We start from the raw sequence: 26771 nt of genomic DNA on the forward strand, positions 1-26771 counted from the left end.
TGCTTGTTGCTGTCCTCACTCCAACACTCACCTCCTTCCTCATTTTCACACCAAGAAGGTCAAAAGTTTCCTTCCACTATGGCTGGAGGAATTTGGCTGCATTGTGGTGAAAAGCATAGTTTTCATGGACAATCTGACAAGCTCCTCTTGTTTTGAAAGGGAATGACCTCTGTGGTAAATACCAAGCTGAAAACCCTCCAAGGTTTACTTGTATGTCTCAGGGAACTGAAACAGGGACTCTGTATCAACCTAGAGGAGTGGGATGGGGAGGGAGACGGGAGAGTTTCAAAAGGGAGGGGACATATTACATGAATGGCTGATTCATGTTGAGGTTTGACAGAAAACAACAAAATTCTATAAAGCAATTATCCTTCCATTAAAAAATAAACTAATTAAAATTTAAAAGAAAAAAAAACCCTCCAAGGTTTGAACAAAAGAAGTGGTGGATAGGAGAAGCTCTAGGATGGGAAGGAGAAGGTGCACTCAACATGCAGGAAATCTTGACATTTCCCACCATGGTCTGCCCTCCTCACAAGGCTCTGTCACTCTGATCCCGGTCCCTGTTGGTCAAAGTTGGTCCCCCAAAATGGTGTGTTCCTTCTAACAGCTCATCCTCCTTCAGTCAGCTTCATCTCCTTAGTTCTCGGCTTTGGGATAAAAGTCCTCGATTAAACAGGGCACAGTCCTTGACCTTGGGAAACTCACAAGATAATAGAGGCAGAAGCTGGGGAAAGAGACAGTAATAGTGACATGAGATAAGTGGTCTCATGAGAGGACATACAAGGTGATACAGCAGCATCAAGAAGGAAAAGACCAACCTGCAAAAAACTTTCATAGAGGAAGTTAGTTTTCCACCACATACAGTTGACATCACAAAGAGTCAGACATGACTGAGTGACGAACTGAACTGAACAGTTAACACATGAGAAGAAGGACCCCTGTGTGACCTGGCTCAGCCTCCTGAGATTAATCTCTTAGTGATGTGGGCACCAGGAGATACAGCATCCACCCCAATCTGCCCGCTGCAGCCTGTGAGTGAGGGGTTGAGCTGCTGGCCTTGCCCAGGTGACTGTGGGCTGGGGGCTGATGCTACCACCTGTGCTTTGCCTTTAGCATCAGCAGATAGCTCCTGGAGCTACTTGGAAACAACATTGCTTGAAAAGTATTGACGTATATTAGTATAATTTCTAGAAGAATTAGTAGAACCATATTATCCATCAGAGTATTTATAGTCAGGGTTCACCCAGTGGAAATAGGCACAATTTCTTCCTTGGGAATCCTAAAACCAAATAACCCACAGGATGCTCATCTTAAAAATCATAATGCCATCCACTCCCAAAGCCGCTGCCCTAGTTAAGACTCTCATTACCTTTAATGAAATTCTTAGGGCACACTCCTGCTTCCTGCACTCCTGGATTCCGATATTAATCCTGGCAGTCCTCCTCAGAGTACAGCTAAGACTACAGTCGATAATGTCTCCTACATTGCAGCTGTCATCCCCAAAATGTTCTCTCTCCAGCCTTGTCTTTCACTGCACCCCACCACAGCCCAGTCCATCAGTCTCGCTGTTCCACGAACCCCCTCAGCTTTTGCTCAAATATTCCCTCCACCAAGAATACATCCCACACCCCACAACCACAGTCTTTGCCTTTCAAAGTTTTTCCCTAATGTCCAAGCCTTGCAAAGACATCCTCCCTGATGAAGCTCTTGACATCTTCTTATTCAGATATGATTATTTCCTCCTCTGAGCCCCCAGCTCACTTAGCTAGGAATTCTCTTGTGATCCTTCACTTATTAGCACGTGACCCTGGGAAAATCGTAAGGGATTTGATTTAGGTCATACCTGAATGCTCTAATGGTTTTCCCTACTTTCTTCAATTGAAGTCTGAATTTGGCAATAAGGAGTTCATGATCTGAGCCACAGTCATCTCCCGGTGTTGTTTTTGTTGATGGTATAGAGCATTTCCATCTTTGGCTGCAAAGAATATAATCAATCTGATTTTTATATTGACCATCTGGTGATGTTCATGTGTAGAGTGTTCTATTGTGTTGCTGGAAAAGAGTGTTTGCTATGACCAGAGCATTCTCTTTGCAAAACTCTGTTAGCCTTTGCCAAACTTCATTCTGTACTCCAAGGCCAAATTTATCTGTTACTCCAGATATTTCTTGACTTCATACTTTTGCATTCCAGCCCCATATAATGAAAAGGACATCTTTTTTGGGTGTTGGTTCTAGAAGATCTTGTAGGTCTTCATGGAACCTTCAACTTCAGCTTCTTCAGTATTACTGGTTGGGGCATAGACTTCGATTACTGTCATAATGAATAGTTTGCCTTGGAAATAAACAGAGATCATTCTGTCATTTTTGAGACTGCATCCAAGTACTACATTTCGGACTCTTTTGTTGACCATGATGGCTACTCCATTTCTTCTAAGGGATTTTTGGCCATAGTAGTAGATATAATGGGCATCTAAGTTAAATTCAACCATTCCTGTCCATTTTAGTTCATTGATTCCTAAAATGTCAATGTTCACTCGTGCCATCTCCTCTTTGACCACTTCCAATTTGCCTTGATTCATGGACCTAACATTCCAGGTTCCTATGCAATATTGCTCTTTACAGCATCAGACTTTACTTCCATCATCAGTCACATCCACAACCGAGTGTTCTTTTTGCTTTGGCTCCATCTCTTCATTCTTTCTGGAATTATTTCTCCACTGATCTCCAGTAGTATATTGGACACCAACCGACCTGGGGAGTTCATCTTACAGTGTCCTATCTTTTTGCCTTTCATACTGTTGATGGGATTCTCAAGGCAAGAATATTGAAGTGGTTTGCCATTCCCTTCTCCAGTGAACCATATTTCGTCAGATTAAATCTGATAGACAGAGTGCCTGAAGAACTATGGATGGAGGTTCATGACATTGTACAGGGGGCATTGATCAAGACCATCCCCAAGAAAAAGAAATGCAAAAAACAAAATGGTTGTCTGAGGAGGTCTTACAAATAGCTGAGAAAAGAAGAGAAGTGAAAGGCAAAGGAGAAAAGAAAAGACATACCCATCTGAATTCAGAGCTCCAAAGAATAGCAAGGAGAGATAAGAAAGACTTCCTCAGTGATCAGTGCAAAGAAATAGAGGAAAACAACAGAATGAGAAAGACCAGAGATCTCTTCAAGGAAATTAGAGATACCAAGGGAAGATTACATGCAAAGATGGGCTCAATAAAGGACAGAAATTGTATGGACCTAACAGAAGTAGAAGATATTAAGAAGAGGTGTCACGATTACATACAAGAACTATACAAGAAAGATAACCAGATAACCACAGTGGTGTGATCACTCACCTAGAACCAGACATCCTGGAATGGGAAGTCAAGTGGGCCTTAGGAAGCATCACTACAAACAAAGATAGTGTAGGTGATGAAATTCCAGTTGAGCTATTTCAAATCCTAAAAGATGATGCTGTCAAAGTGCTGCACTCAATACGCCAGCAAATTTGGAAAACTCAGCAGTGGCCACAGGACTGGAAAATGTCAGTTTTCATTCCTATGCCAAAGAATGCTCAAACTACTGCACAATCACACTCATCTCACACGCTAGCAAAGTAATGCTCAAAATTCTCCAAGCCAGGTTTCAACAGTACATGAACTGTTAACTTCCAGATGTTCAAGCTGGATTTAGAAAAGGCAGAGGAACAAGAGATCAAATTGCCAACATCCACTGGATCACCAAAAAAGCAAGAGAGTTCCAGGAAAACATCTGCTTCTGCTTTATTGACTATGCCAGAAACTGTGAAAAATTCTTAAAGAGATGGGAATATCAGACCATCTAACCTATCTCTTGAGAAATCTGTATGCAGGTCAAGAAGCAATCGTTAGAACTGGACATGGAACAGCAGACTGGTTCCAAACAGGAAAAGGACTACGACAAGGCTGCATATTGTCACCCTGCTTATTTAACTTATATGCAGAGTTGCTGCTACTGCTGCTGCTAAGTCGCTTCAGTCGTGTCCAACTCTGTGTGACCCCATAGACGGCAGCCCACCAGGCTCCCCGTCCCTGGGATTCTCCAGGCAAGAACACTGGAGTGGGTTGATATGTAGAGTACACCATGATAAATGCTGGACTGGATGAAGTACAAGCTGTAATCAAGATTGCCAGGAGAAATAGCAATAACCTCAGATATGCAGATGACACCACCCTTACAGCAGAAAGTGAAGAACAACTAACGAGCTTCTTGATGAAAGTGAAAGAGGAGAGTGAAAAAGTTGTCTTAAAGCTCAACATTCAGAAAACTAAGATCATGGCATCTGGTCCCATCACTTCATGGTAAATAGATGGGAAACTACAGAAACTGTGACAGACCTTATTTTGGGGGGCTCCAAAATCACTGCAGATGGTGACTGCAGTCATGAAACTAAAAGACATTTGTGCTTTGGAAAGAAAGTTATGAACAACCTAGACAGCACATTAAAAAGCAGAGACATTACTTTGCAACAAAGTCTAGTCAAAGCTACAGTTTTTCCAGTAGTCATGTACACTTGTGAGAGTTGTACTACAAAGAAAGCTGAGCACTGAAGAATGGATGCTTTTGAACTGTGGTGTTGGAGAAGACTCTTGACAGTCCCTTGGACAGCAAGGAGATCCAACCAGGCCATCCTAAAGGAAATCAGTCCTGAATATTCATTAGAAGGACTGATGCTGAAGCTGAAACTCCAATACTTTGGCCACCTGACATGAAGAACTGACTCATTGTAAAAGACCCTGATGCTGGGAAAGATTAAAGGCAGGAGGGGAAGGGGACGACAGAGGATGAGATGGTTGGATGGCATTACCAACTCAAAGGACACTTGTTTGAGTAAACTCTGGGAGTTGATGATGGACCGGGAGGCCTAGTATGCTGCAGTCCATGGGCTCACAAAGAGTTAGACATGACTGAGCAACTGAACTGAACTGGGAAAATCACTTAACCATAAATAGAGAATCATACCTACCTTACATGGTGGTTGAAAGGATTAAATGAGATTAAAAATAACTTGGAGGGACTTACCTGGTAATCCAGTAGTTAAGACTCTGAGCTCCCAATGCAGAGGGCATGGATGCCGTGTCTGGTCTGGGAACTACGATTCCACAAGTCATGCAACCAGCCTAAACAATAAAATAAATAGAAAATATAAATAAATAAATAAAAATAACTGTGAGTAGTGCCAGGCATATGAAGTACTCAATCTTGTACTGGTTGTTTTTCTGGTAGCTTTTTTTTTTTTTTTTGTCTGTAATCACACACACACACACACACTGTGAGCCCTGAGGACAAGTGCCAGTGCTGTTCATCTTTGTGTCCCTTGCAGGACCTCTCATGATGTTTGCCCTCAAAAAGTGTTGATCAAATTGGAAATGCCAGCCTCCCAACTAAAACAGTAAGTCTTAACATCCAGAGAAAAAGCTCTAAGAAGAGGAATAACTCACACCCTTTGTCACTACATGAAGGCTTCATCAATATATCTCTTTTACCTCCTTGAGTCATTTGTTGTCGACAGACTAGGTATTGTCTTACCTAATAAGGACACTGACATATCCCCAACTCATATCGTAACTACTTGATTTCGATAGCATCTCAAAAATGTAAGGGTACATCTCCCAGACTGAATTGTGTGATTTCTATTTCCTCGATTTGTGTAGGGGTCACAGAGGAGGGTGAAGCAACTCTCTCTCCTCTGTTTTAGTAGTGAGGACCCAAAAACAGACCTCAGTACAGAACCGTGTTCCAGAAAACGCTCCCTAGATATTGCTGAGCCAGACTCTCACTCATATTTCTTCTTTTCAAGTTGAACAAGCTGATGGATATTCATGCACATTTCTTAGTGAAGCTGCTAAGGAAGCCATAGATCAGACTGGGAGCAGCAGGGGCCCAGCCGAGCCTGGCAGGTATCTCTCCCCTCAGCTTTGTCCTTACTTCATTGTCCTCAGGACAGCTTGCTCACGTTTCCTCCTGCACAGGCCAGACAGGGGCAAAGGTTCTCAGATGTGCTAAGGCTATCAGGGCTGTGATATCATTTGGAGTTAAGTCTTGATGGAGTGTACTAAGAAACCGTCTTGTTACGTTGGTGATCTCAAAGCTTTTCTGCCCTCCTGTTTATTCTATCAGAAGCTGATCTGAGGGGAGGATATTAAACCATCTATCAAAGGTCTTTGTTTGAGGGAAACAATCATAAAGAACGTATTTGTTAAGTGTTTTGTTGTTTAATTGGAAGAATAGGTACATATGTTGGGGTTTCCCAGGTGATAAAGTATTCGCCTGCCAATATAGGAGACACAAGAGACGCAGGTTCTATCCCTGGGTCAGGAAGATCTCCTGGAAGACCCCCTGGAGGAGGGCATGGCAACCCACTCCAGTATTCTTGCCTGGAGAATCCCATGGACAGAGGAGCCTGGTGGGCTACAGTCCATGGGGTCGCAGAGTCAGACACAATTGAGCACCTGAGCGCAGAGCGCACAGAGGCACACGTGTATGTATAATGAATAAATGTATGTATAAATATATAAATGAGTCACTTTGCTGTACACCTGAAACTCTCAACATGGTTAATCAATTATACTCCAGTATGAAAAGAAAAGTTTTTATAAAAGTACTTTATTTTTAAGTGAATGATCAAGAAAAGGGAAGAAAAACAACCATCCCTTCATGTATGCAGAGAGACAGGAAATCTTATCTTCATCTGAGATTTAGAGAGAGAAACGTTAGAGACGGAATAAGACAGCAACATCCCCCAGAGAAACGGTGAACTTATTTCCTATTGAAAATGGATGAGTCCTGTTCATCCTCACCTCTTATACTAAGTGTGAATTTGATGTCTGAGACTTTTGGTGGCCCCCAAGATTGGACTTGGATGTCTTTAATGTACCCTGGTCTTTCCTTTTTATAGAAATGGGTCATCCCACTGTCCAGCCACTTCCTCTTTATCCATCATCAGCTTACTCCAGCCCACCTGGCAGATGCTTCAGATTCAAGAGACCTTAATTTGCATTCTGATTTATTGCTATTAAGACTGAAAATTGCTACTTATCCCTATAGAGGACAATTGGCGATATCTATCTAATCTTATCATATCTTTTGGGCTTCCCTGGTGGCTTTAAAAATTATAAAAGAACAGTCTTTGAGCCGGTAGTTCTTACACATCTAACCAAACACTTAATCTTCCAATTGAAGGATGAACAGTAATGATCCTCTCTCAACAGGAAATGAATTCATCATTTGTTCTGAAAGATGCTGCTTTGAAGGCAAGAATCGTGACTGTCCTGCTCCATCTTCAATCTTCAGAAGTCAAGACTGTCCCTAACACCCATAGGCATTCAATAAATATTTAAGTGAACAAATGACCTTACCAAAAATTCAAATTTCCTTCATCATGTAAAACCTATTTTTATAAACTCAGTGTGCTCTTCTTCCAAACGGGACAGTTAACTAGTCCTATTGTTTTGAAAGGGCAAAACAGGGAGTCTCTCAAGCTCTTCCTGAGCTGAAAACTGAAACATTTATTATTGACATTTAAATGTTGCTCCCACCTACTCCCCCTTTGCAAATATTTCTGAAGAAAATTCATTTCCGTATGGATATATCCTCATTTACATCTAATTCTCTGCATATTTCACTCAGGGGAGGAGGGCCAGCAAAGGTTAGGGCATTGGAGAAAGGTGACAACAGTGAATGCAGAGCTTTAATTGGCAATTAGTCGGAATGAAGTAAGAGATGGTGGAACCGGGTGCCTGTTCTAGTACGCAGCAAAGAACTCTGCGTTGTGACAGCATTACAAAGAACATGGAAGATATCTTTCCGTTTTATCTGAGTCAATGTCCTTAAGGGCAGAGAGGTGTTTGTCACAGTCATTACTGTCCTGAAGGGTCAGTAATGAAGTCCCTCTTGGATTCCTGATATCAGTAATTTGGGTCTTCTCTCTTTTATTCACGGTCTAGCTGAAGGTTTATCAATTCTGTTGCTCTTTGAAAAATACCAGCTTTTGTTTTCATTGTTCCTCTCATTTTCTAGTCTCTATTTCACATATACATGTGTATATATACACAATGATATATATCACACTGTGTATATATATATGTAGCTACTCTAAGATATATACATATACTCTGAAACTGAAACGTCAATACTTTGGCCACCTGATGCGAAGAACTGACTCATTGGAAAAGACCCTGATGCTGGAAAAGACTGAAGGCAGGAGAAAGGGGTGACAGAGAATGAGAGGGTAGGATGGCATCACCAAGTTGATGGACACAAGTTTGAGCAAGCTCTGGGAGTTGGGATGGACAGGGAAGCCTGGCGTGCTGCAGTCCATAGGGTCACAAAGAGTTGGACACGACTGAGTGACTGAACTGAATTGACTCTTATCTTTACTACTTAAATTCCTTGCTTTGGACTTAACTTGTTTTTCTTTTCCTAAGTGAAAGGTTAGATCACTGGTTTCAGACCTTTCTTCTCTTCCCATATAAGCATTTAAAGCTATAAATTTCCTCTGTATGCTGTTTTGAATATATGCCACAATCCTTAATATATTGAAGGAGCAATTCAAATTTCAAGGGGTGTGCAAGTCAAGCTGTGTTCCTCGAAGAGTTAAAAGCTGATCATTTCCTCATACAATACCCCCAACACACACACACATACACAATCACAATGTTGATATTTGGTTAATTTAGATAAGGAGTATACCTTTGTTCCGGAGAAGGCAATGGCAAGCCACTCCAGTACTCTTGCCTAGAAAATCCCATGGACAGAGGAGCCTGGTGGGCTGCAGTCCGTGGGGTCGCTACTAGTCGGACAAGACTGAGCGACTTCACTTTCACACATTGGAGAAGGAAATGGCAACCCACTCCAGTGTTCTTGCCTGGAGAATCCCAGGGATGGCGGAGCCTGGTGGGCTGCCGTCTATGGGGTCGCACAGAGTCGGACACGACTGAAGCGACTTAGCAGCAGCAGCAGCATACCTTTGTTCATCACACTCATTTCTACTTTCCTGGAAACTTTTTGAAAAACAATTGGGGTTTAAAAAGAGTTCACAGAAATTTCTTGGGGCAACTGCCTTGTTATAGGGCTTCCCAAGTGGTGCAGTGGTAAAGAACCCGCCTGCTAATGCAGGAGACATGGGTTCATCCCTGGGTCCATAAGATCCTCTGGAGGAGGAAATGGTAACCCACTCCAGTATTCTTGCCTACAAAATTTCAAGAACAGAGGAGACTGGCAGGCTACAATCCACGGGATTGCAAAGAGTCGTATACGACTGAGCACAAATGCTTGTTTTACAAGGGGGACAGTGGGCTTGCAATCACAGTAAGGCACGAAGAAGCCGCCATCTTCAATAACAAGGTTTGGATGGTTGAAAACAAGCCTAGGCTAGAAGGACCAGCTGGTGGGAATGAACAAGGGACCATCATGAGGCAGGATCTCATTTTCACCTCTGAGCTGCTGCAGGGAGACTCCAGGGCGCGGTGATGTTCTCGTTAGCAGCTCAGGTTCAGCCCAGGTTTCTCTACCTTCTACACCTCAGCGTAACCTCAGCGCTATTTCCTGCAGACCCCAGGACCTCAGCAGGCACCCGCTGCTCACCAAGATGACTGTGGAGACCTCCCTTCCCACATGGAACATGAGCAATCCTGAGAGCTGTCCACTGTCCAGAGTGTGACATGAAGGAACAGATGTCATCAGCCCAGGGACAGAGAGTGGGTTGAAAGCAAGTCTGGGATGAACAGAGAGGAAAGCAGATTTTTAAATGTTCACAAATGCAGGGAGAGAGGGAGAAAGGGCAGAATATAAAATAACACCTACGCTATGGCTACAAATTCACGCACCCATGTTTTCCCGTGTTACCAGTTCAGTTTCTCACGCCTTGGTCTGATGACATGGGACCTGCAGTCCACACCGCCTCCAAGGCCCAACGAGCTATTTCTGGGCGTGTCTTACTGAACAATACTTTTAATTTCATCTACTTTTGGCCCCTCACCACAGTAAAAAGTGTCCTTCCTAAAGTTACAGGCCCTAATGGGACCAAAGTGACACTGGGCTTTCACTGGGGGGTAAAGTCAAGCTGTTTTCCACAAAGGATTAAAAAGCTGATCATGTCTGGGCTTCCCCAGTGGCTCTGTGGTAAAGAATCTGCCTGCCAATGCAGGAAACCCAGGTTTGATTTCTGGTCCAGGAAGAACCATAGCTACCCAGGAACAGCTAAGCCCATGCGCCACAACTACTGAGTCTGCACCCTAGAGCCCAGGAGCCGCAACTACTGAGGCCCACGACCACAACTGAGCTCCTGCACTTAGAGCTCATGCCCTGAGATGCACCGCAATGCGAAGCCCACAGCCCACATCTACAGAGGAGCCCCCACTCACCGCAACTAGAGGAAAAGCCTAAGCAGCAACAAAGTCCCAGCACAGCCAAAAATAAATAGAATTATTTGAAAAATAAATTAAAAGCTTATCATTTCTAATCTTCTTGTGAGGCTCTCTTCCCATTTAACTACCTGATTCCTCAAACTTGTCTACAAAAATGCTCCTGTGATACAGCCTTTGGTTAGTGCTTCCAAAGGCTGTTCTTCTCACCTGAGGCTCTTATTAAAAGGAAGAGTTTGATTCGTTAGGTCTGAGGTGAGAGCTGACATTCTGCATCTCTAAAAGAGGGATGCTGAGGTTGAAGGTCCATGGACCACACTTTGAGCAGCTGGCTTCTTTAGTTCTTAGTACTTACTATAGTCCTTAGTATTAAATATTTAGTACTTGTGTTTCTTGTCCTTAGTAGGTCTACAATAAACCTGACTTGGAGGGATGGTTTTTTTTACTGAAGTATAGTTGATTTACAATGCTGTGTTAGATTCTGATGCTGCTGTTGTTTTTCAGTCACTAAGTCGTGTTCAACTCTTTGTGACCCCATGGACTGCAGCTCACCAGGCTCCTCTGTCCTCCACTATCTCCCGGAGTTTGCTCAAATCCATGTCCATTGAGTCGATGATGCTCTCCAACCATCTCATCCTCTGCCGCCCCCTACTCCTTTTGCCTTCAATCTTTCCCAGAACCAGGATCTTTTCCAATGAATCCACTATTCAAACCAGGGGGCCAAAGTATTGGAGCTTTTAGTTTCTGTTGTAGAGCCAAGGGAATCAGCTATATGTATACATATACCCTTCTTTTTTGGATTTCCTTCCCATTTAGGTCACCACAGGGCATTGAGGACAGTTCCCTGTGCTATATACAGTAGGTTCTCATTGGTTATCTGTATTATACACAGTATTAAGAGTGTATATATGTCAATCCCAATCTCCTAATTCATCCCATGGAGCTATGATTGAATTTATTAATCTATTCTACAATAGTATAATAAAGAGGGAAAGCTTTACCAAGACATCAGTCTTTCATCCTACTCATGTTCCCTCTCTTTTCTTGGAGTTAAGGAAGCCAGGGCATAATTGGGTGGAGGCAGACTTGGCAAAGTAGTGTTTCTTTTCTGGCTTATAGAGCAAAACAAGAAAGGTTGGCGGTGGAATCAGTGGTGGAGGTCTCTGCCCATGTGGCCAGTGATCCAGCATCCTGGAATGAACCTGCTTTTCCTGTTTATAGCAGCTCTCCTCTCTAACCTTGTGACAATTACTGGCCAAAATTGCAGAACTGTCTGTTTTTTACTCTCCCCCTACTGTCTCTGTCTTGTGCACCTGTATACACACACGAGTGTACTCCCTGAAATTTGAATTGCTCTTTCTGCCTCTATAATGGAAACTGTAGGATTTTATACTCTTGAAAGCCAACTATAGTGATGACATCACTGTCTTCTAACCCAGCCTCACTCCGCAGAGACCTGCACACACATCCTTCACCCTCCCTTGATTATGAGAGATGAAATGGAATCTCAATGCAATCTGAGTCCCCATAACTTGTCTTTTTGAATAAACCTCTAATAATCTCTCTTTTAATTTCATTTCAATACTATTATCTTCAATTATGGACTCTGTGTCTACAACAATCCCTCACTCTCAAGGCCAAGTTCTGTTCTCTCCTTGTGGTTGGAGATGCAGGCTCATCCAGCTTTGCAAAAGAGATCATCCTTGAGGATGTCGGCAGCCTGAGTTCTGAGGCTCACCTGTGTGTGACCCCAGCTGAGTGACTGAACAGGAGCATGAACTCTCTTTTAGGTCAGGAATTCTGTGATTCTGGAAGAGTTCATGCAAACAAAAGCATTTAAAATACTAAAGATGTCTGTTGGGACTTCCCTGCTGGTCCAGTGGCTAAGACTCCGTGCTCCCAATGCAAGGGGCTCAGGTTCGATCCCTGGTCAGGGAACTAGATCCCACATGCCACAGCTAAGACTCAATGCAGCCAAATAGATTTTTTTTTAATACATATTATCTGTTTGGGTATATGTGATGGGTTGCAATTGTATATGCATATACACAGAGCTACTGAATAAGGAGAATCAACCTCACTTGTTGAGTCTCTACTAAACAGCAGATGCTGTGTTCATGATGCTTTTCCTGGCATAGAGGCATAGACTTCAGTCTCAAGCTGCTTACAGACAAACGGACACAAGCAGGAGTGGACCACAGCCAGTTTCAAAGCCGACTTGCCAAGGGAAACAGATTAAAATTCACAGTAGATAGGAACATGCTGGTTTATTTCTGATTGATTGATTGGTGAACTGATTAAGCATAGTCCCTGATTAGCTGGCAGGCATGCAGGCATACTTTGGCCACCTGATGCGAAGAGTTGATTCATTATAAAAGACCCCAATGCTGGGAAAGATTGAAGGCAAGAGGAGAAGGGGATGACAGAGCATCACAAACTCGATGGACATGAGTTTGAGCAAGCTCCAGGAGCTGGTGATGGACAGGGAAGCCTGGCATGCTGCAGTCCATGGGGTCGCAAAGAGTCAGACATGACTGAATGACTGAACGGAACTGAATAATAACATAGTGTGCTATGTATCGGGCTTCCCCTCGATGGCTCAGTGGTAAAGAATCTGCCAGCAATACAGGAGACGTAAGAGATGGGGGTTCAATCCCTGGGTCAGGAAAAGCTCCTGGAGGAGGCCATGGCAACTCACTCCCGTATTCCTACCTGTAAAATTCCATGGACAGAGGAGCCTGGTGGGCTACAGTCCACAGGGCTGCAAAGAGTCGGACATGACTGAGCAACTGAATAACATGTAGATAAGAGACTCCGAAACATGTTCAGGAGTGGGAGTGGCAGAGTGCATGTATTACCCTTGGGAGAACGTGGGCTTCTTGGTTACCATTGCTACTGACTTTGCCCACAAGCAGAACCACAAGTGAGCTCGCTGTCCTGGTCCTGTCTGGGAGCACGCTGCCCAGTCCACTGCTTTGCAAGATGTTCAGAAGAGTTTCCAATTCCCTTGTCGCTAGAGAAAACAGGTCCCCTCAGTGGATCTGTTGGTGTTGATCCCCTTGTCTACAGGTCAGGTAAACAGGGCACTGTGATTGTGCCCACGTGTGGAAAAGTGGTTATGGGGCAGTGTGCAAGTTTACCCAAGAAGCCAACGTCCTCCCCTTCCCCTGGAGGGAGACAGAAAGCTTTCTTTTTTTTTTTTTAAAGTTATTACAACATGAGGGATCTTAGTTCGCTGACCAGGGATCAAACCCACACCCCCTGCAAGGGCAGCATGGAGTCTTAACCACTGGACCATCAGGGAAGTAAGTCCCATACAGAAAGCTCTGATGCTGTTTCACGAGGCCCCAAGGGAGTCAACTGCCTCTAGCCTGTGACTCCCAGGAGCTTTGCTCCAGGAATCAATCAGCCACTAAAAGTTCATCAGAGAGGATCATAAAGCCTCTGTAATTCACCACGGCACCTGGACACAAAGACAGGCTGGAACTATCCCCACATGTTCCCACCACTGCTGGTTTCAAGGGGGATGCAAAGTCCAATGAGACTGATTCCTGATAGGTGGATAGGAGACAGCGCTGGAGAACCCATATCAGAAAGGACTGGACATGAATGCAGAATCATGGGTGTGCTGTTATAGAAATAGAGTTCAGTTCAGTTCAGTTCAGTCGCTCAGTCGTGTCCGACTCTTTGCGACCCCATGAATCACAGCACGCCAGGCCTCCCTGTCCATCACCAACTCCCGGAGTTCACTCAAACTCATGTCCATCGAGTCGGTGATGTCATCCAGCCATCTCATTCTCTGTTGTCCCCTTCTCCTCCCACCCCCAATCCTTCCCTAATAACTAAATCAGTCCTGCCTGTTGGGAGAAACAAAAGTCAAGGCAAGGGTCTCCCCTTAACCCACAGACCAGAGAAATTTCACCAGGTTACAAGGTGCTCTGTTCATGCGTGAGGTGTAGTGAATCAGTGCCCAGAGCAAGAACTGTAGTTTTTGCACGCTCACTTGCTCAGTGGTGTCTGACCCTGTGCGACCCCATGGACTGTAGCCCACCAGACTCCTCTGTCCTTGGGATTCTCCAAGCAAGAATACTGGAGAAGGCTGCCATTTCCTTCTCCAGGGGATCTCCCCAACCCAGGGATCAAACCAGTCTCCTGCAGCTCCTGCAAAGGCAAAATGGTTCTTTACCACTGAGACACCAGGGAAGCCCCAATTGTAGCTTTAAATGCTTATATACAAACTAATAGTGGGGGAAATGAAATGAAAATTTAATCAATCTAGAAGAACACAGACAAGGAAAAACAGAAAGAAACAGAGGGGAAAAGCAGACCAAATAGGAAGTGTTTTACAACGTGAAACAGCAGAAAATAATCCAAAAACATCAGTAATCATTATTCGTACAAATGTGTCACGTCAGTGATCACTATTAGTACAAACTAATACAGAGGCCTGCATTAAGGCCTTGTTAATACAGAGATGGTTGATTGGGTTTTTTTTTATTTCAGTATATACCCTTTACAAAAGAACTATGACACAAAAAAACTGGAAAAAATGCACCAAGCAAATGTCAACCAAAGGAAAACTGGAATATATTTCAATATCAGACAAAGCAGACCGTAAGACAAAAAGTGTTATTTGGCTTGAAAAGGTTTATAGTCAAATTATTAAAGGGGTTATTTGCATTGAGCTGGCCAAAAAGTTCATTTGGAATGTAGCTAGGCTGTTCAATAAAGGTCTTGGTGAAAATGAAAACTGTGCCTAAGCCCACACACGGCAGCTACTGAGCCCATGTGCCACAACTGGAGAAACTTGCACGCTGCAATGAAGACCCAGAACAGCCAAAATAATAATAAATAAATGTTGCCATTGCTCAGTAGCTAAATCGTGTCTGACTCTTTTTTGACCTCATGGACTGCAGCACGCCAGGCTTCCCTGTCCTTCATAACCTCCAGGAGTTTGCTCAAACACTTGTCCATTGAGTCGGTGATGCCAAAGAAATTAAAAAAAACAACAACAACAACAATGAATCACAGGACAGCAGACGAACTTCTCTACTTTCAAGCAGGTGTTGGCTCCAGGAAGAAGGGTAGAGAGACTGAAGTTAGTAAGAATGAAGATGAGTAATAAAACTCTTCAAAGAAGCTACTTCTCAGTTCAACAGAGAGTGTTTTTTTCTTTTTATCAATGAAGCCAGTTGCTAGGGCAGGAAGGGCAGTGGGGGGTGGGGGCGGTGATGGGAGGTCTGGGAGAGAAGGTGGGTAGGAGCAGTCAGAGATGCTGACAGCTTGTCGTCTCCATGACGTGCACAGCTGCTTGGGTTGTATTTTAAACGGGATCACATCCCAGGGTAGACACCGCGTCTGGATTTATGATCCACCCCGTGATCTGTCACTTTTATGTATATGCACACACATGAGGGAGTGGAGTGGTTTCCATAGAGAGGAAAGATCACGGCCCACTTACAAATAATTCAAGAAAAGGAGCCGGCGACCCCAGAGAAGACAGAAGTTCGGGGGGATGTTCCTGGGGCAGACCTCTCGGTTCTGAAGCTGCCGGCCCACCTCACTGAGCATTTGCACTCCAGAGGGAAGTCTGCTCACAGGTAAGGCTCTGGTCGGGGACTTCCCTATGAAGGATAACTTGATATGCCCTTAATTATGCAGGAGGTGCTGGGGACTGGTTGAGGTGAGCTATAAGAGTTGCAAGCACCCCTGGGGGCACTGTGCTGAACCGTCAAGGTCTGTGTTTTAAATGGGGAGAAGGCAGCCCCAAAGGGACCAGGGGGAAGTTTCTCAGGGGGGCAAGAGCATCCTCCCCCCATTAGTAGAGAGGCCCGCTTTGCAGAAGGTAATAGACCGGAAGCAGGATGGGTTCTCACAAATGTGTTTTTCTGAACACAATCCAGCTGCGAACATGAAAATTGTGTTTCCAAATGGGGTGGATGGGGAAGATGAGGGTGGAAACCGGAGTACCATTCCCCGCTGCCTGACTGATTGGGAAGACGCTTGCATTTCCTGGTTGCCAAGGCATCTCCTTTCGTTCTCTCCATACACCTGCAAGGCAGGTAACATCTGCTTTTTAAGATGTGGTGACTGAGAGGTTAAGTGACTGATGGCAGGCATTTGAAGGTGAGAAAGGTTCGCAGCCCAGGTCCTCTGCCCTCACAGCCTGAAGTCCTTTCCCCCTGGCCACTGGGGACACTGGAGGAAGGGAACAGATGTCTGTAACAATTAGGTGCCCCCCCTTGAAGGGGAGAAGCCATAAAGATGGATGTTTGATGTCTCCATTTGATGTCCAAGTGTTCCGAGAAATCCTGTCTTCAGGGTTCTCCTGTAACACAGCAATCTAGCCAGCATCCCACTTCTGAGGATGAATGGAGTCAGAAAAGCAACACAAAAGCTGCCAGTAACAAGTGTTATCTAGATCTTGTCAACTTTCTCCTGGTTTTTCTCCCTCTGGGGAGAAAAGGCCTTTCATGAATGAACCCCCTCTGCTCGCTCAAGTGTGAATTGCTAAGAAGTGTGTGTGTGACACATAAATGCTTCCATGAGTCTGCAGCTTATTACTATAATCCTTTCAAAATACTTAAAGGGTCCCTGGGTTCAGCAGTGACTGTTTTATAAAGTGTTTTTTTTAATTCAACATCTTACCCGTGTTTGCAGACTGCGAACTATCTCTGCCTTCCTTGACGCTGGAAAATGGGGCTGCCTCTGGGCAAAGCCCGGGGTGTCCTGCATTTGCCTCTAGCTTCACTTTTTTCCTTCGGGATGCTCTCTCTCACAGGTGCTCTGAATTTCAGACCAGCTGAGTCCCTCACTGCCTGTCATTCTGGGCGTGACGGGACTGTCACAGCTCTCAGAGGCAAGTGTCCATCTCCAGAGAAGCACTGTCCTAATAACCCCCAAAGAATGGCTGAGTGTCAGGTACCCAAATGAGAAAAATGAAGATGAAGAACTTTTTCCTGTAAATCTAACTAGATGGGGACCATGTGTTTTCAGAGCAGGTAGGGGGAAATCTTAAACCTTTGTACTCTTGCATTATGGTAAGGGCAAAGAAATCCAAAGAATGTAAGAGGAGAAACTTGCTTAGGAATCAGACCTGAGTAAGGAGGAAAGGATGTTTCTTTACTTTGACAATCCTCTCTGTTCCTGGGATTGGCTCCAGGACCGTCACAGATCCCCAGATGCTCAAGTCCCTTATATAAAATAATGTATTGCTTACACATAACCTACAAACATCCTCCCATGCCGGGGTGAGTGCTAAGTAGCTTCAGTCACGCCCAACCCTTTGCGACCCTATGGATTATAGCCTGCTAGTCTCCTCTGTCCATGGGATTCTCCAGGCATGAATACTGGAGTGGGTTGCCGTGTCCTTCTCCAAGAGATCTTCCCCGCCTAGGGATTGAACCCATGTCTCCTGCATTGGCAGGCAGATTCTTTACTACTAGTGCCACCTGGAAAGCCCCACAATCTCCCATGGTTTATGCAAATGCTAAACAAAGCTAAACTGGAGAGAGAGGGAGCAAAGGAGAGAGAGAGAAGAGAGCCTGGAGGTCAATCCCCTAATCTCACAAATGGGAACACCGGGACCCCGGCATTTAGTCACTGAGCCAGTTAGTGGGGGGTAGGGCTGAGCCTGACCCATGAAGAGAGCAGGGGACCAAGGGAGAGAGTGACAGTGACAGAGAGAGACAGATCCCCTCCCACCCCGACCCCCACCCCATTATTAACCCTTTCTCTGTGCATTGGTTTCTTAATCTTTTCAGGCTTAACAAGCCCTTTGAGAGTGCTCCCAAACTTTAAGATGCCTTCAAGGCATAAGGCAGCTAAAGCCACAATTCATGGATTATGCAAAACAACTAAGGACAGCCTCAGTGAATGAGGAAACCGGAAGTCTGGGTATTGAGCACGATATCAAAAGAAAGGATAAGTCCATTCTTCCACAGTCAACAGAGCCCTGTAAAATGTTCTCCGGGAACTGGGCACACAGTTCTAAGGACCTCAGAGAAGGATGGCAACGCTGAGAAAGTGGTTTGCAAAATCTGGTCCATGAACCCACAGCATCAGCATCCTCTGAGGATGTGTTAAGGATGCAGATTCTCAGGCCTTGCCCCAAATCTACTGATTCAGAAATGCTGGGGATGGGGCCCAGCAGCTGGTGTTTGAACAGTCCATTCACATGATACTGAACACTCTGAAGCGTGAGAACCGCTGACTTAGAGTTCAAGGCATGACGAGCCTACCTGGGTAAGAATGGCAGAAACAGACAAAAAAGAAAAGCCAGAAACACAACACAACAAAGATAATGGTCTTTGGATGAAGTTACCTGGCATACTATACATCTATATTTATATTCATATGATTTATATTCATTAGTTATATAATGTATAGTACATTTACAGATACACAGATACAGACAGATCACTTCTGAGGTGGCTGCCTGTGTACTGAATCTTATCCTAATAGCACCTGGGGATTATTACATGTAAACAGTCATGAACCAACATGCTTCGATAAGTATTTGGTTAGACAGGGAGCTTTTCCATTTTAATTTAACCTTTATGAGGTAGTACCTATTATCCCCCATTATTATTATCAGATGAGGAAACTGACGTTCTCAGAGGTTAAGTAATCTGCCCGCCACCCTCAAGCAAACAAGGACCCAGTTGGAATTTGAACCTACTTCTAACTCCAGAGTCTGTGTTGCTTTCCACGTGCTAGGTAGCCAGTTCTTACATCTGGACCATTCCTACATCTGGCGAGGAGCCCTCATCACCAGGCTTGTTAACACGCAGATTGCTGGCCCCAGAGCATTTGATTGACCAGCTCTGGAGCAAGACCCGAGAATTCTCTGCATCGCTAACAAATTTCCATGAGACAGGGCCTGCAGGTCCAGAGAACACGCTTCCAAAACCCGGCAAAGCTGAACGTGCACAAAGCCCAATGGATCTGCCCCGTCTGCCCCCGAGCCCTAAGACCCTCTCACACATATCGCTCTTCTCCGCTGCAGGGAAAGATGCTCGTGCCGGCCCCCTTCCTGCTGGTCTTGCTGCTGCTCCTCGGGGCCCCCCAGGCGGGCCTCTCCCAGAGGTCCCCCAAAGCCGGGTCCACCCTCAGCTGCCTCCACACAGCCCTGCGTGAGGCTGAGAAGAGCCAGCGGAAGGACACGTCGCTGCTGATCAAGCGGACCTTCCCCGCCCAGCCCCGCGGAGACCCGGAGGACCAGCAGGGGCAGGAGGAGGAGGACACAGAGAAAAGGACCTTCCCTGGCTCCGGGGGTGGCAGCACCCGGTACAAGTACCCGTCCCAGGCACAGTTCCAGGGGCGGCCGTCCCAGGACAAGGCCAAGAGTGACCGGCGCACCAAGGTCACTCTGTCCCTGGACGTCCCCACTAACATCATGAATATCCTCTTCAACATCGCCAAGGCCAAGAACCTGCGAGCCAAGGCCGCCGCCAACGCCCACCTCATGGCCCAGATCGGGCGGAAGAAGTAGAGGAGGAGGCTGGGGACCCCCTGGGACAAGGACAGAAGTTGGGGGTTGGACAGGGAGGGTTGGCCCTCGGTTTGTATCGGAGGAATTGGCCCTGGTTTCCAGGATTTCCACCCCTCTGCGCCTTCCCGCCTCAGGCCGGGCCCCCTAGTCCTCTATACCTACACACACCAGCGCTGTGTTGTCCCAGATCCACAGACGGAGGCCACGGTACTGATCCTGAGACACTGAGGTCTATCCTATACGTCTCCTCTCTCCTTCCCCACAAGGAGAGGCAAAAGTCACGCCCTCCTGCCCTCCACTCTGCTCTCTGACCCCAAGAAGAGGGGTACAGGGAGGCCCTCCCCTCCCCACACCACCACCAGCCCGGGCCGGAAGGTGAGGGCGCTGAGCACCCCGTCCCCAGACCCTCTCTCCCTCTCACCCACATTAAAACCCATGGCTTCTTGAACCCCTGGCTGGTTTCAATTCCTCTTCCTTCAGTCGGCTGCTTTCAGGCCTCCGAGCTTGGAAAGGGACAGCTAGTGAGATAGGGTACAGGTGAGTCCATTTCTGACCCTCCCAGGAGGGGAATGATCCCTGGAGGTCTTGGGAGGCAGGACCCTGTTGCCCATCACTGGATCTGAAGCTGGCTATGTGGCCAGGTCCCACCAGAGGCACAGCCTGAGGTCTGCTACAGAGTGGGCCCTGGGTAGAACGGAAGACACCCCCAGCTCCTCCCTGGCTTGCTAGGGCCTGGGCCACTAAGTCTGTCATAGGTACTTCTTGAACCGACATTGAACCAAAGGTCACTGTCCAGCCCAGTGCTGGGCCTGGTTAGGGATACTGATGTGGGAGGTGCCAAAGCCCTTGCTGTCCATGAGTCAACAGTCTTAAGTGAACAGACAAAAATAAAATGTGAAAAGAAGCAATTTCACCAGGGAGTATATAAGTGATGAACTGCAAGGTGATAGCAATTAGTGTAAAAAATACAAGGAATTCAGAGCAAGATGAGAAGGCTTAATATGAGAAGCAGTTCACTAAAAATGGACATCAGCAAGCACCCTGATGGCCTCTGGCAGCAGAGCTTTCTGCATGGTGACAAGTTACATACAAGGAACGTCTTCATGCGAAATAAACCTCATATACACACACCACCACCATCAGACACAAAGTCAAGAGACAAACAGATGACAAATTTGGAAAAATGTTTGCACACGGGCAAAAGACAAGTATCTTACTGATAAAATACATAAAGAGCTAATAACTTCCCAAGTGGCACTACTGGTAAAGAACCTGCCTGCCATTGCAGGAGACATTTGATCCCTGAGTTGGGAAGATCCCCTGGAGGAGGGCACGGCAACCCACTCCAGTGTTCTTGCCTGGAGAATCCCATGGAGAGGGGAGCCTGGGGGGCTACAGTCCATAGGATTGCAAAGAGTCTGACATGACTCAACACACACAAACACGCCCACAAAATAACAACTGAAAAAAACAATCTCTTTCAAAAAAATAAGCAGGAACACATATATCACACACACACAAATACAAGTGATCCTTAAATATACGAACAGATGCTAAACTTCACTGCTAACAAAAGCAAAAACTGCACTCTTACAGAATTTGTCGCACATCAGACTGAAAAAATCTGTTTGACAATGGGCTCACACTGTGACTGACAGGTGCAAAGCCTCCTTCCTTCACTGATGGTTGGTGGGAATGTGAATTCTGAGAGGCAATCTGGAAAATCCGTATCAAAATCACAAACTCACTTTACCTTTAACTCAACAACCCTGATTCTGGTGGACATTACTGGAAAAAGCAAAACTGTGTAGCTTTTTAAATGTTAAGCTGACTTGGAAATGAAAAATACCTCATCTCTTAACAGAACCAATGCTCAAAAACCTGAAATGCAACTGTTTTTTCCATCCTGGGTGGGAGGAAAAAACCCGCGTGACACAGCAGAAAGAATCCTGCTGAGACTCAGAATGCCTACATAATTCTGGGTTCCTCTTCTTCTGTGTCTCTGAGCAGATCCTTTAACTTCCCTCAGTTCTGGTGAGCCAGGAACCCTCTTTAGGGACATGACCTCACGGAGTTCTCACAAGTATATTTAACAATTATTTTTGTTCTAACAGTGCATGCGGTATTCTGCTCATGCCAAAGGTGCAAAGGACAGGAAATGGGGGGGATTCGCTTGGTTAAAGAAAACTCAAGCAGGTGTGACATTTCCCAGAACAACGAAAAACACCAGGAGAACTTCCAAGTTGGGGCTGGTACCTGCAAGCACACCCAAGTTCACAGGTACCTCCTCTTAGGGCCTTTGGCTAAGTGAGCAAAGCTTGAAGACAGCAGCCTCTAGTGGACTTAGATGTGGCTTTAAAAAGTTTTGTTTTGCCTTTTTTTGTATTGGAGTATAGTTGCTTTACAATGTTGTGTCAGTTTCTGCTGCACAGAAAAGTGAATCAGCTATGTGTGTACATATATCCCCTCTTCCTTGGCTTTCCTTCTCTTTTAGGTCATCACAGTCCACTGAGTAGAGTTCTTTGTGCTATAACATTGGTTCTCATATTTTGCTTTATTTTAAATCATGGTTCCTGCATCACAAAAGCTCCAATCAAGACGGTGATTAAAAATAAAAAAGACACAGATCATTGCAAACGCCAGAATCACACACCTTGCAGCCAAAAAAAAAAACCCTGAAACATAAAACAGAAGCAATATTGTAACAGATCCAATAAAGACTTCAAAAATGGTTCACATCAAAGAAAAAATAATCTTTAAAAAAAACACATGGAGGAGACTGCCACATCCAGAGACCACTACCACTTCCTTCTACTACCCCTGAGCTCACCTTGTAAAACCGAGATTCTCTGGATTTCACTTTGTAAAATCATTGATGGGGGTACGGGAGTGGGGGAGAACTGTGCTGGTTTGAGTTCCCTTGAAAAAACTGTTTTAAGCTCTCTTTTTAAAATAGAAAAGGGTTAGGGGGGCTTCCCTGGTGGCTCAGACAGTAAAAGAATCTGCCTACAGTGTAGGAGACCTAAGTTTGATCCGTGGGTCGTGAAGATCCCTTGGAGAAGGGCGTTGCAACCCATTCCAGTATTCTTGCCTGGAGAATCCCACGAACAGAGGAGCCTGGGGTGCTACAGTTCATGGGGTCGCAAAGAGTCAGACATGACTGAGCAACTTTTACTTAAAACAAGGCTCAAATGCCAAGTGAACCTTCTCCAAAGAGACCAGTGCCTGGAAGATAGGCTCTCTAAATGTTCTACCCAACAAGAAACCCTGAAAACAAATACTAAAAACCAAAATTGTTTCCTGCTTCCTGATAGCAGAATAATTTTGGAAGCTGTAACAAAATAATCAGCAAAAGCCAAGTGATACCCAGAATTCAATCAGATACTTTACATAACTCCAAGAAATGGGAGGTACATGTGCTCCAAGGTATGTAGTATTAAACTAAAAGACATTGATAGAGCTGAAGAAAAACAAAATCTAATCAAATGGTGTAGCTAGCTACCTCTGTAAGAATTACAGATGGAATCAGACTTGAAAAACTAAACGTGACTCAAATCTAAGTGTGCTTTGGGACATTTTATTCTTTTTTTAATTTATTTTTATTGATGTATAATCGACATACACCATTGCACTAGTCCCAGGTGTATTACACAAAGATCCCACATCATCCTTTAATTAATGAAGTCCCTGTTACAGACAGTTGCTAGGGTTCAGCACATCCATTAGAGCCACAAAGATCCTGTCACAGCTTGGCCATCATCACTTAGGAGCTGCAGCAAGTTGAGAAGGCAAAAGACAAAAAAGCTATCTTGGGAAGATAACCCAAGCCTATGGGATGACACAGTGTGTTTCTCTTTTGTTTTCATGGCCATGCCTTGAGGCATGTGGGATTTTAGATCCCCTGGAAGTGGTCGAACAGGAGATGGCAAGAGTGAACATAGACATTCTAGGAATCAGTGAATTAAAATGGACTGGAATGGGTGAATTTAACTCAGATGACCATTATATCTACTACTGTGGGCAGGAATCACTCAGAAGAAATGGAGTAGCCATCATGGTCAACAAAAGAGTCCGAAATGCAGTACTTGGATGCAATCTTAAAAACAACAGAATGATTTCTGTTCGTTTCCAAGGCAAACCATTCAATATTACAGTAATCCAGGCCTATGCCCCAACCAGTAACGCTAAAGAAGCTGAAGTTGAACGGTTCTATGAAGACCTACAAGACCTTTTAGAACTAACACCCAAAAAAGATGTCCTTTTCATTATAGGGGACTGGAATGCAAAAGTAGCATGTCAAGAAACACCTGGAGTAACAGGCAAATTTGGTCTTGGAGCACGAAATGAAGCAGGGCAAAGGCTGGTAGAGTTTTGTCAAGAGAATGCACTGGTCATAGCAAACACCCTCTTCCAACAACACAAGAGAAGACTCTACACATGGACATCACCAGATGGTCAACACCGAAATCAGATTGATTATATTCTTTGCAGCCAAAGATGGAGAAGCTCGATACAGTTAGCAAAAACAAGACCAGGAGCTGACTGTGGCTCAGATCATGAACTCCTTATTGCCAAATTCAGACTTAAATTGAAGAAAGTAGGGAAAACCACTAGACCATTCAGATATGACCTAAATCAAATCCCTTATGATTATACAGTCGAAGTGAGGAATAGATTTAAGGGACTAGATCTGATAGATAGAGTGCCTGATGAACTCTGGACGGAGGTTCGTGACATTGTACAGGAGACAGGGACCAAGAACATCCCCATGGAAAAGAAATGCAAAAAAGCAAAATGGCTGTCTGAGGAGGCCTTACAAATAGCTGTGAAAAGAAGAGAAGCGAAAAGCAAAGGAGAAAAGGAAAGATATAAGCATCTGAATGCAGAGTTCCAAAGAATAGCAAGGAGAGATAAGAAAGCCTTCCTCAGTGATCAGTGCAAAGAAATAGAGGAAAACAACAGAATGGGAAAAACAAGAGATCTCTTCAAGAAAATTAGAGATTCCAAGGGAACATTTCATGCAAAGATGGGCTCGATAAAGGACAGAAATGGTATGGACCTAACAGAAGCAGAAGATATTAAGAAGAGGTGGCAAGAATACACAGAAGAACTGTACAAAAAAGATCTTCACGACCAAGATAGTCACGATAATGTGATCACTGACCTAGAGCCAGACATCTTGGAATGTGAAGTCAAGTGGGCCTTAGAAAGCATTACTACGAACAAAGCTAGTGGAGGTGATGGAATTCCAGTTGAGCTATTTCAAATCTTGAAAGATGATGCTGTGAAAGTGCTGCACTCAATATGCCAGCAAATTTGGAAAACTCAGCAGTGGCCACAGGACTGGAAGAGGTCAGTCTTCATTCCAATCCCAAAGAAAGGGAATGCCAAAGAATGCTCAAACTACCGCACAATTGCACTCATCTCACACGCTGGTAAATTCATGCTCAAAATTCTCCAAGCCAGGCTTCAGCAATATGTGAACCGTGAACTCCCAGATGTTCAAGCAGGGTTTAGAAAAGGCAGAGGCACCAGAGATCAAATTGCCAACATCCGCTGGATCATGGAGAAAGCAAGAGAGTTCCAGAAGAGCATCTATTTCTGCTTCATTGACTATGCCAAAGCCTTTGACTGTGTCGATCACAATAAACTGTGGAACATTCTGAAAGAGATGGGAATACCAGACCACCTGACCTGCCTCTTGAGAAACCTGTATGCAGGTCAAGAAGCAACAGTCAGAACAGTACATGGAACAACAGACTGGTTCCAAATACGAAAAGGAGTGCGTCAAGGCTGTATATTGTCACCTTGCTTATTTAACTTATATGCAGAGTACATCATGAGGAATGCTGGGCTGGAAGAAGCACAAGCTGGAATCAAGATTGCTGGGAGAAATATCAATAATCTCAGATATGCAGATGACACTACCCTTATGGCAGAAAGTGAAGAAGAACTCAAAAGCCTCTTGATGAAAGTGAAAGAGGAGAGTGAAAAGGTTGGTTTGAAGCTCAACATTCAGAAAACAAAGATCATGGCATCTGGTCCCATCACTTCATGGGAAATAGATGGAAAAACAGTGGAAACAGTGTCAGACTTTATTTTTTGGGCTCCAAAATCACTGCGGATGCTGATTGCAGCCATGAAATTAAAAGACGCTTACTCCTTGGAAGGAAAGTTATGACCAACCTTGATAGTATGTTAAAAAGCAGAGACATTACTTTGCCAACAAAGGTCCGTCTAGTCAAGGCTATGGTTTTTCCCGTGGTCATGTATGGATGTGAGAGTTGGACTGTGAAGAAAGCTGAGCCCCGAAGAATTGATGCTTTTGAACTGTGGTGTTGGAGAAGACTCTTGAGAGTCCCTTGTACCGCAAGGAGATCCAACCAGTCCATTCTAAGGGAGATCAATCCTGGGTGTTCATTGGAGGGACTGATGCTGAAGCTGAAACTGCAATACTTTGGCCACCTCATGCGACGAGTTGACTCACTGGAAAAGACTCTGATGCTGGGAAAGGTTAGGGGCGGGAGAAGAAGGGGACGACGGAGAATGAGATGGCTGGATGGCATCACCGACTCTGTGGACATGAGTTTGAGTGAGCTCCGGGAGTTGGTGATGGACAGGGAGGCCTGGCGTGCTGTGATTCATGGGGTCGCGGAGAGTCGGACACGACTGAGCAAATGAACTGAACTGAACTGAACTGACCAGGGATCGAAACTGCACCCCCTGCGGTGGAAGCATAGAGTCTTAACTGCACGGCCATGGAAGTCCCAGACACGGTGTTTTCTTAAGGAGTGAGCATCTTTAAATACTCAGGAAATAGACCCCCAACTTCACTATCATATAAACCATAAGGGCAAGAATTTTTTTTTTTTTTTTTTTGGTTCACT

The 26771-nt window shown here is 44.9% G+C and overlaps 1 protein-coding gene across 1 annotated transcript; it reads left to right on the forward strand.

Annotated features, from left to right (window-relative positions):
• Window positions 1–19404: 19404 nt before the first annotated feature.
• Window positions 19405–19884, forward strand: UCN3 (urocortin 3). Its single transcript, XM_055424890.2, has one exon. The coding sequence runs from the start codon at window positions 19405–19407 to the stop codon at window positions 19882–19884; it is 480 nt and encodes a 159-aa protein (XP_055280865.2).
• Window positions 19885–26771: the final 6887 nt, after the last annotated feature.

Source organism: Moschus berezovskii, chromosome 15, assembly GCF_049115385.1.
Source record: "Moschus berezovskii isolate FMDL1 chromosome 15, NW_MosBer_1.0, whole genome shotgun sequence".
NCBI classification, from domain to species: Eukaryota; Metazoa; Chordata; class Mammalia; order Artiodactyla; family Moschidae; genus Moschus; species Moschus berezovskii.

What these genes read in the sequence shown, in the direction of transcription:
- UCN3 (XM_055424890.2), top strand. Translation starts at nt 19,405, where the DNA reads ATGCTCGTGCCGGCCCCCTTCCTGCTGGTCTTGCTGCTGCTCCTCGGG.